Here is a 17171-nt window from a genome sequence, read left to right as displayed (position 1 = left end):
CCGGAAATGACCACCTTGTCAAAATGAAGTACTTACTACCCAACAATGTTTGGAAGTGGTCTGGGATTTATATTTAAAAAAATGTAGAAAAAAGTTAGGGGGGGGGACAATTAAAACTCACCCTGTATAATAATAATAATAATAAAATGTATCAAGCAATGCCTACGTTTAGGCTAGGGCCACACTTGGCGATTTTGTCGCGGCGACTTTTTTTCACGCGACTTTGTCGTGACGACAGAGTCGCTGGGGGTGGCCACACTAGGCGACAAATTCAACCTTTCAGTTTACTTTTTTTTACCATACCAGTAAAAATAGAGTTTCGAGATGTTATACTATTTTCAAAATCGTATAATTGATTATGGAAATAAATAAGGATCCATGACATTTTTTGTATGTTTTTGGACCAGGCCTTAATACATCGATGATTTTACTATTATTTGCAGTATTATACAATTTAAGCTGATCTTTTACAAATTAAATCATATAGTTACAATATGTTCATAAGTGTACCAGTGCCTCCGTATATTTCGTACTACGTCACGTAGTTTTTAACCATTTACCTGCAATTAAAGAAATACAATTTTAAAAAAAATGTGTTAAATTATGTTTCTAAGACCAATGTGGACCCCAAATAGTCAAATCACAGTGGAATGCTTCCTGTTGCTTTTTATTGCATACCCCCGCCGCAACAAACCTGCAGACTAAGCGAATTTACATTTGTCTAGCTAGATTTCCACTAAAATATTCCCTTAAACTTGTCGGATTTATTTCCTATTTAAATTAGTGCTTAGGTTTGCTGGTACAGATTAGGTAACTGAATGAGGTGTGCTTGATAATTTAAATTTTGATAGCTTAGTATGAAATTTACAATATTGCCAAATTGTATAAAAATATATCCATAAACAAGTAAACTACAATAGTTTATTCTCCATAAAAATGGGCATTTTAAATTTGCAATTGTTTAAATTATCACCGTAACCGTTAGGCTTACAACAACGCTTCAATGAAAATATTTGTATTTTTAAAGCATATTTCCCATATTTAACAATTGCCAGTCCAAAACTTAAAAATACGGTATAGCCTAGATGTGAAAAAGAGCAGTGAAGGGTGTGTGAGCGAGCGAATTGTCGCCTGGTATGGCCGGTGCCGTAAGATAACATGGGGAGCGTATTTGTCGCCGTGACCAAAAAACGCTCCCGGTCGCGTTTATTTTTCTGTCGCCGGTGGTCGCTGGTCGCGAGTCGCTTAGTGTGGCCGCCTCCATTTAATTTAATGCTACGCACTTTCATTCATTGTCTTCGCGACTTTGTCGCCGCGACAAAGTCGCTAAGTGTGGCCCTAGCCTTATGATTTCCTTCTGAGTTCTGCGGCCGTCCCAAAACTGCAACTTCAAGAAATCTTTCAAAGGCTGCTTTCGACTTGTTTGTTCTTTTAAGTTCAGGTTTGCGGTATTGTATTTTACCAACAAAAACCTTTAATTTGATCTTGATATAGATATCAACCTATGCTTACCTTAAATATTTTCTTCTAACTCCTAGGGGGTAGTCCAGTCCCCCTGAGAAAGTAGTGTGTCACTAAATAATAAATTAAAATTATTTGTGTGTCCGGAGACTTTGTTCCAAGTTTTGTAACTCTATCTTTATTATTTTTTTAAATATTTAGCTGCCTACGGGACTTTAAAAGTTGTAAAAATTGTAGAAAAATTGCAGTTTTTAAGCTTCTGTAACCATTCACTTTAACAAGATAATGAAGATAAAATTTTTTTTAGAATTTTGTGTATATTATTTTAGTACGTATTTTGTGCTAAAATGCATATTTTCTGAGATAACCAAAAACAAAAAACTTTTTAAAACTCTTACCCCCCCCCCTCCACCAAACCTGACACTCAAATTGGTGTAACTTTTACTGAACATTATGTGGACTGTACTGAAAACTTGGAGTCAAAAGTGTACTTTCTGTTTGGTTGTCCGGGCTAAGCCTTTTTTTGCTAATTGTACCACACTAACTCGTTTGGTGAGTCGGTGGCTCAGTTGGTAGCATCACGGACTTTGGGCCCAAGGCAGCGATGTTGTGGGTTTGGATCCTGATCACTGCCGAGTGCCGCAAACATTTGATCAATACAGTTCACCTTCGTACTGTACCGGCTCACCCCTTGCTTTGCTGGATATGTTCCACGCACAGATCTGTAGTCTATGTAGACGGGCAAACACAAGGTTAAAAGATGCCACCAACCTCTAAAAAAAAAAAAAAAAAAAAACTATGTTAATGTTTGACATATTTATACCCTGAAGAACACGAAACAATTATGAAGTGGGCATGTGGAACTTTTAATATAATCACTTCTTTATGGAAACAATTATTTATGGCAACACTTGACTTGACTGAGCAGTGAACCAGTCAATCAAGAAAGTCACATACATTACAGAAAAGGCTTCACTTAATGGACTCTCCTGGTCATTTGACAAGACTTGTGAGTTTGTCAGCCATCTTACACAATCTAATGTGATGTAATCGATTGTTCACAGAGAGCAGATGTTTCAGTTTGTGAAGATGTCAGTCTGTTATGTCCTGATGGCTCCACTATGCCCCTGAACTCTACAGATCCATGTGTCTGGGTTACCAGGCCTATGCCTGTTATTGCTGCCAGGAGGTGAGTACTACCACAAAATAAAAATTCAAGCCAGAACCCACACTGAGCCAAAAGAGTTGAATTTTGAATCTGCTAGTGTCTTTAACAAAATCTATAACCATTGTTGTCGCTATGTGGTTTTTTTAACATACATTTCACTTTATGATCAGCTGATAACAAAGGAGCAGTGATGTTAGTTCTCTTTCCTGCCATCCCTAGGTCGGTCCTTGCCCATTAGCCAGCGACAGCAGTGCAGCTCTTCTAGATTCTGGTAATGATATGCACAATAAGCTTCAGTTGACGTGCTGGACCACGAGTCCATCCCTCCATTATTCTGATATAGATACTAAAGTAGATTGAAACGTAATCATTATTTTACGGTTTTTTTTTTTGCCCATTGAGGATTGGGTTAGTTCTTTATTCTATTATAGTGGTACAGTACTGCAAAAATTAGACATATTAACAAAGATTAAATAACAGTCTTTATGACGTACAGTATAAAAAATATTGGAAATCTAGCTATAGTGAGACCCTATAGCAAAATCTAAATTACTACATTATAAATATCACATTATCGTTATTGACATTGTTTGATTGTAGCTGTGGAGTCTCAAGTTTGTAGCATTTTCGATGTGTCTAATTTATTAATTTAAAAAATAGTGATCTATTTGTGGTACACGACTGTTTTTTTAACTAGCCGTTTCAGTACAGTTCTTAGTACTGAAAAGATTCACTTTACAGCATCGTTTACTTACTTATCAGCCAGCATTGATGTTTTACCATGAGTAACGGACCAATGAGGTTCAACGATTGAGAGAAAAGAAGTACAATTGTAAAGCTTCAAACTTCAACTAATCAGCTGATTACCATTTTAATTGTTAATGATCGGTACAATTAGTGGTTGGTACAATGGAGTCATTGCATCACTGTCAGTGGCAATAAGAGGTTATAAAAAAAAAACATAACCGCTCTTAGAAGTTATGAGTAGTGATTGTTAGTAATTTTAAAATGATGTTAGGTAAAGTAGTGTGCGCAACTCGCCTAAATATAGTCTCTTAACACACTATCTTTACGTGATCGTTGCGTAAACTATAACAGGTCACCATTTCTTTATGGTTTACAATTATTAGTAAAACAAACCATTTAATTGATTTCATTAGTGAAGGCATAGAACAGTAGCCTATCCAAAAACCTGTATAAGGGTGAAATTTTGTGGACCATTTTGGGAAATTAACATGGCTAGAATTAATGGCTTTATATGTTTTGCTAATCTCTCTAATATAATATACTGATACTGGATGGAATAACAACGGTAATTGTAGTTTTAAAAATAGCCTCTATATAAGTGGTGCTCTTGTTAGGAAGAGGCTACTGTATGGTACTTAACTTATTAGTATAATTTTGTTTAATTAATGAATTTTAACCAGAACAAAAGCAGAAGATATACAAAAGAAGCTGAAAGAAACCTTGTTGAAAGCTGATACACCTGATGACTTCATCAATCTGTTAGAGTCTCGCATCTTTACTCCACCTCTTCAGCTGAAACCTAGCATCACTCCTGATGACTACTTGGCTACTGGTGAGCAGTCGACTCAATATGTCAGGGATTAGAAATGTACACTCACAAAACAACAAATTTGCTCATTTTGATTCGGTTACCGCAGTGGCAGTCCCAGGATTTAATTTCGGGGGGGGGGGGGATGACCACGGGGAATCTGGGGGTATGGAATATCCCCCAGAAAAAAGGGAGGTTTTGGGTGACCCCCCCCCACAGAAAAAATGTAGAATTCAAAGCCTAAAAATATATTTTATGCGTATTTTAGCTCTAAAATATGCTCAAGCTAATATATTTATGTTAGCTAATAAAATATAAAATATTTCAGGGGGGATATATCCCTCCCATCCCCCCTTGGTACCGCCACTGGGTTACTGTGATTTCTTAATAAGACACAAGAGTTAGTATAGGCATAGACTCGCCTTTGGCTCGCTGGGGGCTCTGCCCCCAGGCCCCCTAGCTTTTAGTCGTCATTAGCGGTGGGATGAAGGGGCGTGATTGTCGGAAAATGCCTAGAAGGTAAAATGTAGCTTTTGGGAATGTCCTAGGTCGTTTGGGACCAAGATCAACAATCCTACCAAATTTCAGATCTCCAGCTAATCTAGAAATGGGTAAACGTGATTTTGACCGATGTCCCTGTAAGAATAACATTGAGGGGAAGGAATTCAATATTTTCGGGGGGGGGGGGGTTATTATTGTTGGATGTTACTTTTTAAAAAGGGCACAAGACCCGCAATCGTGTCCAATTTCAATCTCCAGCTAATCTATAAGTAGGTAAACACGATTAAGATCGATGCACCTGTGGTGGCCATAGGAAAGACATTAGGGGGGAAATCGATTCAGGGGGGGGGGGTTATATTTATATTTTTTATTTATATTTCGGTGTAAGCTCTAATACAGTAAACTATGTATAAGTTCAATACCCTTGCGCCTATGGAATTTGTTAAGAGTATTTTAAAACCTTGTAAAAGTAGTAAAATAGTAAAATATTTCAAATTTTGACATTAAATTTTAGTTTTAGGGGTTAAGGAGTAAAGTTACGAAAAAACATGTAGTGAGTAGAATGTAAGATAAACTAAGGAACATAGAACAAATAAAAAAAATGTTCAAAAAAAATTACTAAGGTAGGAAAAAGTAGTGAAAACCATAGACAGTTTAAAAGAATTTTTCCAATTATTGAAAGTAGGGAGTATTTTTAGGGGTAAAGGGGTGAAGTTTTCGGAAAACACCTAAGAGTGGTTTGTAGAAAATGTAATTCCTGACCATGAAATTTTTTTCAAATCTTTGCTAGCTCTTATCGTTTTTGAGTTATATCCGTTAAAGAAAATGTGTTTTGTCGTTTTTAGTTTTCCGCCATTTTGGATTTTTTGGGGGTTAAAATTTGAAAATGGGATTTTTGCAAATTTACCCATTAACTAAGGATCCCATACTATGATACTACCAAATTTCAAGTCTCTAGCATGTTTCTAAACGATTCTGATGACCATACCATAGTCATTAAATTTCAATGTTATCATCATCCATAAGAATAACCTGGGGCTTGTAGTGCGATTTTTGAAAAAGTCATAATAGAGTCTTGTAGGAAATTTAATTCCTGACCATGAAAATTCTTTCAAATCTTTTTTAGCTCTTACCATTTGCGAGTTATGGCCGTTACAAAAAAACGTGTTTTGTCGTTTTCAGAGGTCCGCCATTTTGGATTTTTGGGGAGGTTAAAATTTTAAAATGTGACTTTTGCAAATTTCACCCTTAACTTAGGATCCCATACTACAATACTACCAAATTACAAGTCTCTAGCACATTTCTAAACGATTCAGATGACCATAACAAAGTTATAAAATTTCAATGTTAACTTATCTATACTATTATAAAAAAGAGGTGGTTGCTGTATGTGTGTATGTGTGTATGGGAAAAGTAAACTCGAAAAATACTGGTCGGATTGGGCTGAAATTTGGCATGATGATAGCTCACATTCCCGATTAACATATAGGCATATTCTTATTTCAAAAATCCTTTCGGGCTCCGCCCCAGTGGCTCTGGAGTTTCCCATGTTAACCTTATGAGAAATGGAATTATTGAATCTTAACAGCTGTTTCAATTAAACAAGTTGGTCCTGTTCTATGATGTTCAATAGCATTAAAGTTACAAGGATTACCAACAGGGTGCAGCACTATTATTTCTTTTACATTTATGACAACAGCTAATTTGCAACCAAAAGGTGAGTGAGCGTAGCGAACGAACTTCAACCTGGACTCGAGTTAGCGTAGCGAACGAGCTAACCTGAAGGCAAGTGAGCGCAGCGAACGAGCTCCAACCTAAAGGTGAGTGAGCGTAGCGAACGAGCTCCAACCTAAAGGTGAGTGAGCGTAGCGAACGAGCTCCAACCTAAAGGTGAGTGAGCGTAGCGAACAAACTTCAACCAGGACGTGATTGAGCCATGCGAACGAGATAATCTTGAAAATTAAGAAGTTAAACGGGGCAAAGCCCGCGGGTTACAGCTAGTTCTTTATAAGAATAACATGGGGCTCATAAAAACTTTCAAATTTTGACCTTAAAATTAAGTTTTGGGGGTCAAGGAGTAAAGTTACGAAAAAACATATAGTGAGTAAAATTTAAAGTAAAGTAAGGAGAATACAAAGCAATAATAATATTTGCAAAAAAGAATTATTTAAGTATGAACAAATAGCGAAAAACGGTAAAAATTTGAAAGGAATTTACCAAATTTTCAAAGTAGGGCGTTTTTTTGAAGCTGAAGGAGTGCGATTTTCGGAAAACGCATATTAAGGTTTTGTAGAAAATTTAATTCCCGTTCATGAAAATTCTTTCAAATCTTTTCTAGCTCTTACAGTTTTCGAGCTACAGCCGTTTGAAAAAAACGTGTTTTGTCGTTTTCAGAGGTCCACAATTTTGGATTTTTGGGGGGGTTAAAATTTGAAAATGGGACTTTTGCCAATTCCACCGGTAATTTAAGACCCCCTTCTACAATAATACCAAGTTTAAAGTCTCTAGCACGTTTCTAAACGGTTCAGATGAGCGTACGAAAGTCTGTATTTTTCAATGTTAATTCCCATAAGAATAGCATGGGGGGGAAATTCGAAATTTCGGGGGGGTCATTTGTTTATGTTTATGATCCATACCGGTATTTTTCTAGTATTTGTGATGCTCCATTATTAGATTTCCCATCCTTATGGAACAGCTGAGCCAATTTTATTGTTAGATCTGTCTGGTCTACCGTACTGTAGATGTCGTGTTTTGTTTACAATTTGTTTCTATTATTTTAGGGTCAGTTTCTCATGATTTGTGCCTCACTGTTTGGTTATTGTTATAATTTCTAATAGACTGCATTTGAATTACCAGCTGATCATATGATCTTTATTCTTTTTGATTACTATTGTTTATGTTTAGTTTCTATTCTATGTTAATGGAATAATACACTTTTTTATCTGATTTATCTTTTATTATGTTATAAAGAGTTACAACAGTTTTGGCGACGAGGTAAAAGTATAAATTTGTTTATTCATACATTAATGACCAGTTACATTTTTTTCAATTACCTTTTCTTCAAATAACATGTTAATAACTACATCTCAGGCTTAGGAACATTCAAGTTACAACAACAAAATGAACTCAGAACAATTTGACAAATTCATAGAAGGCCAGAAACAACAAATGGATCTTCTATTTCTGTTGTTTGAGAAACTAGAACAAAAAATGAAAGATAACACACCAGATCCAACTGCTCAATTTGAAAGTTACAACTCAGAAAAAGAAAGATTTTCAGCCTATATTGAACGATTTGAAAACTATCTCAGCATGAAGAATGTGTCAACCAAAACTAAAAAAGCTCAAATTCTATGTGCATCAATCGGTTCTATCCATTACAACAACTTAGTTGCATTCAAAGGACCTACAAAGAAAATCAAAGACTTGGAATATGAACAGCTAGTTGAAGCCTTTGGCGAAATGCTATCGCCTAAAAAGAATACTGTAGTGTCGCAGCATTACTTTTTCTCCACTTACCAATCAGAAAGTGAAAACATACCTGACTATGTTGCAAGTTTGCAAAAACGACTTGCTGACTGTGAATTTTACATAAAATGTGAATGCAGAGAAAACATTTCAACAGCTCACATTTTCTTAAGGGCTCAATTCATTAGGGGCATTCGTGATAATAGCATTCGAGAACAACTTTTACAAGGAAAGGAAGAGAACTTTGATGAAATAGTCAGGAGAGCTATAGCTCTTGAAGCAGCCCAAATCCAGTGCAAGGAACTTTCAAACATTTCAAAACCTCTGATCCCTAGTTCTTCAGTGCCAGATATAATGAAAATTCAGAAGACCACTAGACACGATCATCCATCCACTCGGACATCATCATCATCATCATCATCATCAACATCATCTCCCTGGAAAAAGCCATCATACAAGCATCGATCAAGCCAAAGAATCGATTATGAGTCCTTAGGAATCAACAATCTTTGCTTCAGATGTGGAACATCTAACCACCGATCAAACCAGTGTCGAATAAGGCGTGAAAAACTATTCTGTGAAGCATGTAAGAAGAATGGCCACATTCAAAAAGTTTGCATCAATACCCTGTCCAAGAAATATGCTTCAAGTAAACAAGTTAACCGATTCTCTGACAATGATATGATCAATGACTCACAATCTGATTGGTCCTACGGGGCATGCAACATAATCAGTTCAGTATCCAAAGATCAGAAAATCATCAACCTCTACGAAATTGAACCTGGACATGGAAAGTACATAGTAGAGGTAGCGATAAACCACAAGAAACTGAAGATGGAAGTAGATTCTGGCGCACGGTACACAATTTTACCAGAGGATAAGTTCTTAGCATTGAATTTGGGAATAGATCTTCAACCTTCAAATCTAAATTTTCGAGCTTATTCCAATGATATTGTGCCATGTAAAGGAAAAGCAAAAGTTACATTACAATATAAAGAACGATCTTTAAAAGCAGAAGTGTATGTAGTTTCATCAGGCCACGATCCTATTTTAGGTAGAGATTTGATCCGTGCTTTCGACATTGAACTAAAACAAATCGATCATGACATGAAAACTAATCCAAAAGTCCATTTAGTTGATGGCGACAGAAAGAACTTTCAAGATATTAATAACATTCTGAATGAGTTTGCTTCAATTTTTGAGGAAAAAATTGGTTGTATTCCTAACATTCAAGTTTCATTAACTTTAAGAGATGACGCAAAACCGGTATTTACAAAAGAACGTGATGTCCCATATGCACTTAGAGAACGTGTTGAAAAGGAGTTGGAATCTTTAGAAAAAGATGGAATCATCACTCCGATTGCGACAAGTGACTGGGGATCACCTCTCGTCATAATTCCCAAACCAGATGGTGGACTGAGACTTTGTGTGGATTACAAGTGCGGTGTAAACGAGAGGTTAGTCTCGGCAAATTTTCCTATAAGGACGGTTGAAGATGTTATTAACAGTCTCCGAAATTCCAAATACTTTTGCAAACTTGACCTTTATAAAGCGTACTTACATTTAGCAGTAGACAAAGAAAGTAGTGAAATCCAAACTATGTCAACACATAAGGGAACCTTTCTCATGAACCGTCTCAGTTTTGGCATAAAAACCGCTCCCTCAGAATTCAACAGAATTTTGTCACAAATCCTCAATGGACTTAATAAGTGTAAAGCTTATTTCGATGACATAGTCGTCCATGGAGCAACCCAAGCAGAATGTGCTCACAACCTTCGAATGTGTTTAAGAAGACTAACAGAATACGACTTACATCTAAATCGAAAGAAATGTACATTTTTTGAAACAAAGATTGAATACTTAGGACACCTGATTGAGCAAAATAAAATCAGCAAATCTCCCGAGAAGATAAAGGCAGTGATGGAAATGTCAAGACCGCACAACGCTGATGAGGTCAGAAGATTTCTTGGAATGATTACTTATTACTCACGTTTCATTCCAAATCTATCTACGTTGTCCTGTCCCTTAAGGGAGTTGCTCAAGAAGAAACACCGTTTTCAATGGACGACAGAATGTGAATCATCCTTCCAAAAGCTCAAGCAAGAGATTTGCAGTGACAGAGTCCTGATTCCTTATGATCCAAAATTGCCAGTTGTACTTTCTTGCGATGCAAGCCCTGTTGGCATTGCGGGAATACTTAGCCACATCGTAAATGGTCATGAACGCCCTATCGCTTACACATCCAGATCACTAACACCTGCAGAACAAAATTATAATCAACTAGATCGAGAGGCACTTGCTATTATATTTTCTGTTGGAAAGTTTCATAACTACTTGTATGGAAGCCAGTTCACTCTTGTCACAGATAATAAGCCTTTGAGCAGAATCTTTAGTCATGACCACTCTTTGCCGAAAATGACAACAGCTCGATTACTTCGATATGCTTCATTTCTATCTGGATTCAATTATAAGTTGAAAAACAAATCAGGAGATGAAAATGAAAATGCTGATTGTTTATCTCGAGCACCTTTGTCTCAAGACTCAAGATCAACTGATATGAAGATAAATGAAGAAGTTCACCTTCTGTATGCTGAGTCACTTTTCCAAATATCTTCAACTGCTATCACGAATCAGACCATTGCAAGTGCAACATTAAACGATTCTCATCTCAAATCTCTTATGAAAACTCTACAAACAAGCAACGAAGACACACCCTACACCCTTCTTAATGGAATTCTCTTTTGGCAAGATCGAGTTGTCATTCCACAGAGCCTTAAAAATTCAATTTTGAGAGAACTTCACACAACACATATCGGTATAACAAAAATGAAACAACTTGCAAGGCGGTATGTGTACTGGGAAGGGATGAACCATGACATAGAAGACCTAGTTAGATCTTGTGAAATCTGTGCTAAGCTCCGTAACAACCCCCCGAAGGTGATAGTACACCCGTGGGATCAGCCTCACTCCAATTGGGAACGTCTACATATAGACTATGCAGGTCCTTTCGAGGGTCATCATTCTCTAGTTGCCATTGATGCCAAGTCAAAATGGGCAGAGGTCCGAGTCATGAGACATTCTCCTACAACTGAAACAACAATACACACACTTCAAGAAATATTTTCATTCCATGGCTACCCCAATTCATTGGTCACCGATAATGCATCAATTTTCACAAGCGATGTATTCAAAGCCTTCTGTATTGATCATGGTATTACCCAAAAATTTATTGCCCCAGGCCATCCAGCTACAAATGGATTAGCCGAAAGAAATGTTCAAACTGTGAAGAAACGTTTAAAATCAATGGCAAGTGAAAAGGGCACCATGCCAGAAAAGGTCAGGAAAATGCTTCTACGCTACAGAGCCACACCACTTGCATGTGGGAAAAGCCCAGCAGAACTTTATTTGCACAGAAGATTAAGAATAGAGCTGGATGCCATATTTCCTATTCCAAAGAAGATAAATAAAGAAAAAGAAGTTAGGCAGACAAAACATGTAAGATCGATGAGAGTAGGAGATAGAGCCCAAGTTCGCCTTTACTCTGGAAATGCCGAAATCTGGGAATTTGGAACCATCCAATCCAAACTGGGCTATCGACATTACATGGTAAAGCTTGACTCTGGACGCTTAATCAAAAGGCACATCAATCAACTCATAAGAACAAGAGTACTGCCTAAAACGACAAATCAACGGGAAGAAGATAATCAAAGACGCTCCACTAACCAACAGTCAGAAGATATTCAAAGACGTACTGTTAGGTTCAATATTCCAGGGATACCAGCATTACAGCTCTAACCAACAGTCAGAAGATATTCAAAGGCGTACTGTTAGGTTCAATATTCCAGGGATACCAGCATTACAACGCTCTCCAAACAGTGGTTCAACCATTGTCGGTCGTACGCTACAACGGCGTTCCACGACTGGTCAAATACCAGTAGTGGAGGCTCAACATCCTGAATGTGGCATCCATTTTCCTGATGAAGTCAGAATTCAAGATCAATCACCTCGACGTTCCACGACTGGCCAAATACCGGTAGTGGAGGCTCAGCATCCTGAATGTGACATCCAGATTCCCGATGAAGTTGAGTCACCTCAGTTACGTAGGTCAACACGTGTTCGACAACCGCCAAGTTACCTTGGGGCTTATGTGTGAGCTCAAAACTTATGTGGGGAAGATTGTTATAATTTCTAATAGACTGCATTTGAATTACCAGCTGATCATATGATCTTTATTCTTTTTGATTACTATTGTTTATGTTTAGTTTCTATTCTATGTTAATGGAATAATACACTTTTTTATCTGATTTATCTTTTATTATGTTATAAAGAGTTACAACAGTTATATAGTTAGTGGACAAGTTATTGTTTATGATTAGATAGTTTTATTTGGTTAAACGAGGTTTTAAATTACTGAATTAGCTAGAAACGAATTGTAAACAAAACACTACTATACAGTACACCAGACAGAACTGACAGTAAAATTGGGTTCAGCTGTTCCATAAGGATGGGAAATCTACTAAGGGAGTATGTTTTATCTATGGTATAGGTAAGATGGGATTTTAAGCATTTGGTAGGATAAATTTAATAAGACGAAGTAAACTTTCTTTTGCTGCATGCCTCCAAGGCATACATGTAGTGGAAGGATAAAAACATAGGTGTGCTATTTCCCGTCTTGCTGACGTCACCCAAATTGCAACACCATTTCACCATTTAGAAAAAAATTAAAAACAATAAAAATCAAATCAAAACAAATATATACTTATGGCAATATGATCAGGTGATTTTTTGTTTACAATCTGGGTGACGTCAGCATATGACGAAATAGCACACCTATGTTTTTCCTTCCACCATGCCACCAAGGCTACATACATCACTGATTTTTTTTATCAACCTAAATATAAAATATTTACTCAGTTATGTATGTTTTATTTTCCTTGTTTCTATTTTAAGGTTCTGTTTCCATCTGACTTAATGTTGTTTGGCCTCATAGGGCTGTGTACTTTTGTAAATGCTATACCTCAGACTGTTTTCAGCCCCTGGATACCTCAGTGCCAACTCCATGTCAAGCTGTGGTCAAGATAGTCGAGCTATCAATCTCTGTATTGGCACACTGGAGGAGAAAATCAAGGTTTTTTTAACAGCCATAATTTGATATATTAGACTATGGACGAAGAATAATATACAGTACACCGTCATTAATCCAGACTCAGACTGATAGGTCAGGTGTTCCAAGTTGTCCATATAAATGAAAGTCTAGATTAGTTTTATGAATTTATAGTCAATCCAGTTTCAAGAACGTTGTATTATTTACTTTTAATTTGTGTCAGTTGCATTGATGAATAAAAAGACAAATGATAAAAATAAAATATGCTATTACAAGAGTCCTTCTATTCAATGAAAAATATGTATAAAGAAAAACTTGAGTAATGTGTTCTATATGTGAAATCACAGAAAGTAGTTGTGTTAAAATACAAGGGCTGTTCAAAAAGTAAGGAACGTTTCCGTGCGCTGGTTGTGCACTTTCTAGTACAGACGTGTTCGCCTACTCGATTAATGTCCAGCCATCACAGTGGAAGCAACATTGTGCAAAATCTCACTTGTTGTGCATCACCTTACAAAGTTGTGTACAGTTGTGCGCCTCCTTCTACCAAATTAAGTTAATAGCAATTCATGGATGCTCAACAACATGATATACAAATGCTTGTTTTAGTGTGACTGGCTGGCAGCTGTCTCGAGAGTTTATGGTCTTCAGCCAACTCTCAACTGTATCTACGGAGCCAACTGCCTTGTGTCTGTGGCTAACAAATCTGCTGATGTCACTATAACTACCACAGACAAACTGCTGCCTGCAATCAGGTACTTTTCAGGGTGATTTGCTATAACCATGTTCATAACACGGTTTACAACAAAACATCTGACAAGTTTTATGACAACAGTTGTTTTCAATAAAGGTATTTAAAACATTTTGTCATAAACCCTGGTTTAAATTGTGGCTTTAAAGTGTTCCAAACAAATTCTCGTGGCAATTCTAATATTATTATAAAGATTTCTTAACCCAAACATCATTTCTGATTTAGTTATACTGTGCGATGTGCATTCCTTGTGAAGCTGGGTAGTAAATAAGTCAATATAAAGTTATATAGCTATGGTAGTGACAAATATATGATTTCAAATTCAAAACTTCTTTATTTGTTGAGCGAAGCTCTTATACGTCGACTTTTATGCATTTCGTAATACGCAAACTCCTCCTAGACGGCTGAATCAATCGTTTTCAAATTTTGGATGGTGATAAAGACCATATCGGTGAGTGCTAACATCTATATGGCGTTAAAAATAACTCTCAGGAATCCGCCCCACTGGGTCTCAAAGTTTCAATGTAATCCTTATGGAAGCAGTATTTGACACATAAACAAAGACATATGATCAGCTGTTGACTTTTGAATGCAGTAGATAAAGAAATAGCTGATAGCATTATTCCACAGATATTAGAACAGAAACTGTAATGATCATAAATATAATCAAATGACGACACTAGCTTCAGGTTGAGGTGGTCCGTGACGAATCAAGTGGTGAAGGAAGTAGTAGAGGTGAGCAGTCTGGAGTGTGGAAACTGTTTATGACGATTAGATTAAGGTACTGTATCCAGGGCCGGATTTCCCAATAGGCCCGGTAGGCCCGGGCCTATGGGCGCAAGCTCCCAGAGGGCGCACGGCCGAGAGGAAAAATATTTTTTAAATGTCTAAAAGTAAAATAAATAGCCATAGCTTAACATATTTTGTGAGTTGATAAAAAAAAAACTCTTGCCAATAAAGCATTATAATTTTTAAATTAATTAAAAGAAATAACCGTTAGAAAATATAAACAGTTTTTCAACATTATACTGTACATCAATTTTTTTACAACATTGATAACGAACATTGGTTATACGGGAGTAGGCTGTAGGGATGTTGTCGAGCGCCCGAGCGGTACGCATCCCGCATCGTATTGCCAGTTGCCACTGTACTCTTTGCACTGCCACTATATGCTGGCTCGGCGCCACTGATCTGAGTGATTGGGGGCGTATGCGTGTTAGACACCGTTACCACCCTTAATTAACAAAAAGAAAATGTATTAACTAATCTTTTGATCAGTTTACAGCAACCTGCACTGCAGGGTCGAGTTAAAATATATAATACGTTTTGAATATTAAAAATACGACAAGTTTATCTTTAAAATTGAATAACGAAAAAAATATCTGAGTTTGCAACAGGTTTTAGAAAAATTAAATCCCCTCCAAAGCACCATTTGATGTAATTTCCTTCTCAGCTCAGACCTGAGAATAATTATGGTTGGCCGGACTATTACTTTGCAAATATAATCAGAATGCAGTACCACCATAGATTAACCATAAACTCAAGTCGACTTGTTATCATATTGTCAATCCTAAATATAGTTTTTCATGTCTAGTTTATATATGTTGGTCACACTGGAAGTTAGTTTTGACGTAATTTTGTTTCTATTATTCTATGTTGTCGTTGTGAGGGGTTTAGTTTCTTGTAATATAACCAGGGGACGACCTATTGTTTATGATTTGATCGTTTTATTTTGGACAAACTAGGTTTAAATAACATATAACTTAAATAAAAAGAATTGTTTTCAGCTAATCCCTAAGGATGACAAATCTACTAAAGGCCTATGTTTAATCTATGGTATCACGTACTGTTATGGAGTTCATGTTTTGGGGCCTGAAATTGGAGGTGTCCGGAAAGATGGGGACGAGGAAACTTAGGGACACGGAAACTTGGGGACAAATCGGGTTTTGAGCCGAGGGGGAAGCAAACGGAGGCTGACTAAGCTCTGAGAACGACTCTTTAAATCGACTCGTTCTCTATTGTTATTGTACCTAGGTCTAGTTGTAACCATCGAAGTATATAACACATTGTTGTGTTATATACTTCGATGGTTGTAACTACGACACACTTGTTGTATTTATATATAGTTCTACCTCCCCTTACATTTTTCACCTTGTTTAAATGGTTACTATTTGTAGAGCTTAGGGACAACAGATTTAGTACATTTAAGTGTATTTGTAGGGTTATTTTATTAATCACGGAGTAAACCCGAATTGTAAATGATTATTCAAGCATACATTTTTTTAATCAAAAATGCACTTGAATATTTCTAAAACAGTAGCATCAACTTCGTGATGATGTTATAGCCTTCAATTTATGTTATACGACCGTGAACATGGACGAATTTCTCTCGTTTGTATTAGAACAATAATACAATATAATTCAGGAACAACCCGTGACTAGCTATTACTGAGAAAGATTAAAGAAATGCCTGTTGTAAAATGTAGTCATAGGCATCTGGTACAAAGTATTCCACCTATTGTTTAATCCAAGCAAACCCAGAAACATTCAGTACTTGGAAAGGTAAAGGAAATATGAGTGAACAGAATACATCGATGTCCCGTTAATCCCCTCGCACGTTTCTCCGAATCGACTTCATTTGCAATTTGCAGATTTTCCTTTCAAACAGGCCAGTTGTTGGGGTGTCAGGTCACTCGGGTCAGTTAACTTTTGTGTAGTTGCGAGAGTGTGATTGACCTCCAATTTCCAACATAATTATTGTTTTGGTTTTACGTGGCAATCGCAAAAGAGGAACTCTAAGGATCAGCTGTTGTTAAAACTTTTTTTTCTGAATTCTTAAAAGTTGTGGTAATTTAGGCCTAATTTATTCCTTCGTCGTCAATATATACTGATTGAAATATTTATATACAAAATTACCCAAAACACTGATTTGTATGATATTAGACACGTTTTCTTCAATTCTTTACTGCGAACGTCACTTACCAAATACCAATAATGTGACGATATAATATTTCGTCTAAAAACAAATGCCGATCTGTTTAGAAATGTGTTCTTCCTACAAAATTGCACTTGTATCTTTAAGTTATAAGTTATTTACAATCAGTGACGTGTTTTGGAATCACTTCCAGGACAATTAATTTAGTGACAAATTTTACACGTTCGTTAT

The 17171-nt window shown here is 36.6% G+C and overlaps 1 protein-coding gene across 1 annotated transcript in view; it reads left to right on the top strand.

The window, feature by feature from the left end:
• The window catches only part of LOC129003540 (transferrin-like), a 40273-nt gene that overhangs the window by 5946 nt on the left and 17156 nt on the right, over positions 1 to 17171 (top strand). The window contains exons 5-8 of the mRNA XM_054431835.1: positions 2526 to 2650; positions 4057 to 4208; positions 13187 to 13281; positions 13864 to 14009. Coding sequence (XP_054287810.1) covers positions 2526 to 2650; positions 4057 to 4208; positions 13187 to 13281; positions 13864 to 14009 — 518 coding nt within the window. The remainder of the gene's footprint in view (positions 1 to 2525; positions 2651 to 4056; positions 4209 to 13186; positions 13282 to 13863; positions 14010 to 17171) is intronic.

Source organism: Macrosteles quadrilineatus, unplaced genomic scaffold, assembly GCF_028750875.1.
Source record: "Macrosteles quadrilineatus isolate MER2022 unplaced genomic scaffold, UCM_ALF_1.0 Scaffold_9__3_contigs__length_116548681, whole genome shotgun sequence".
Taxonomy (NCBI): Eukaryota; Metazoa; Arthropoda; class Insecta; order Hemiptera; family Cicadellidae; genus Macrosteles; species Macrosteles quadrilineatus.
The sequence above is the reverse complement of the archived record's forward strand: the minus strand, read 5'-3'. Positions and strand labels throughout refer to the sequence as shown.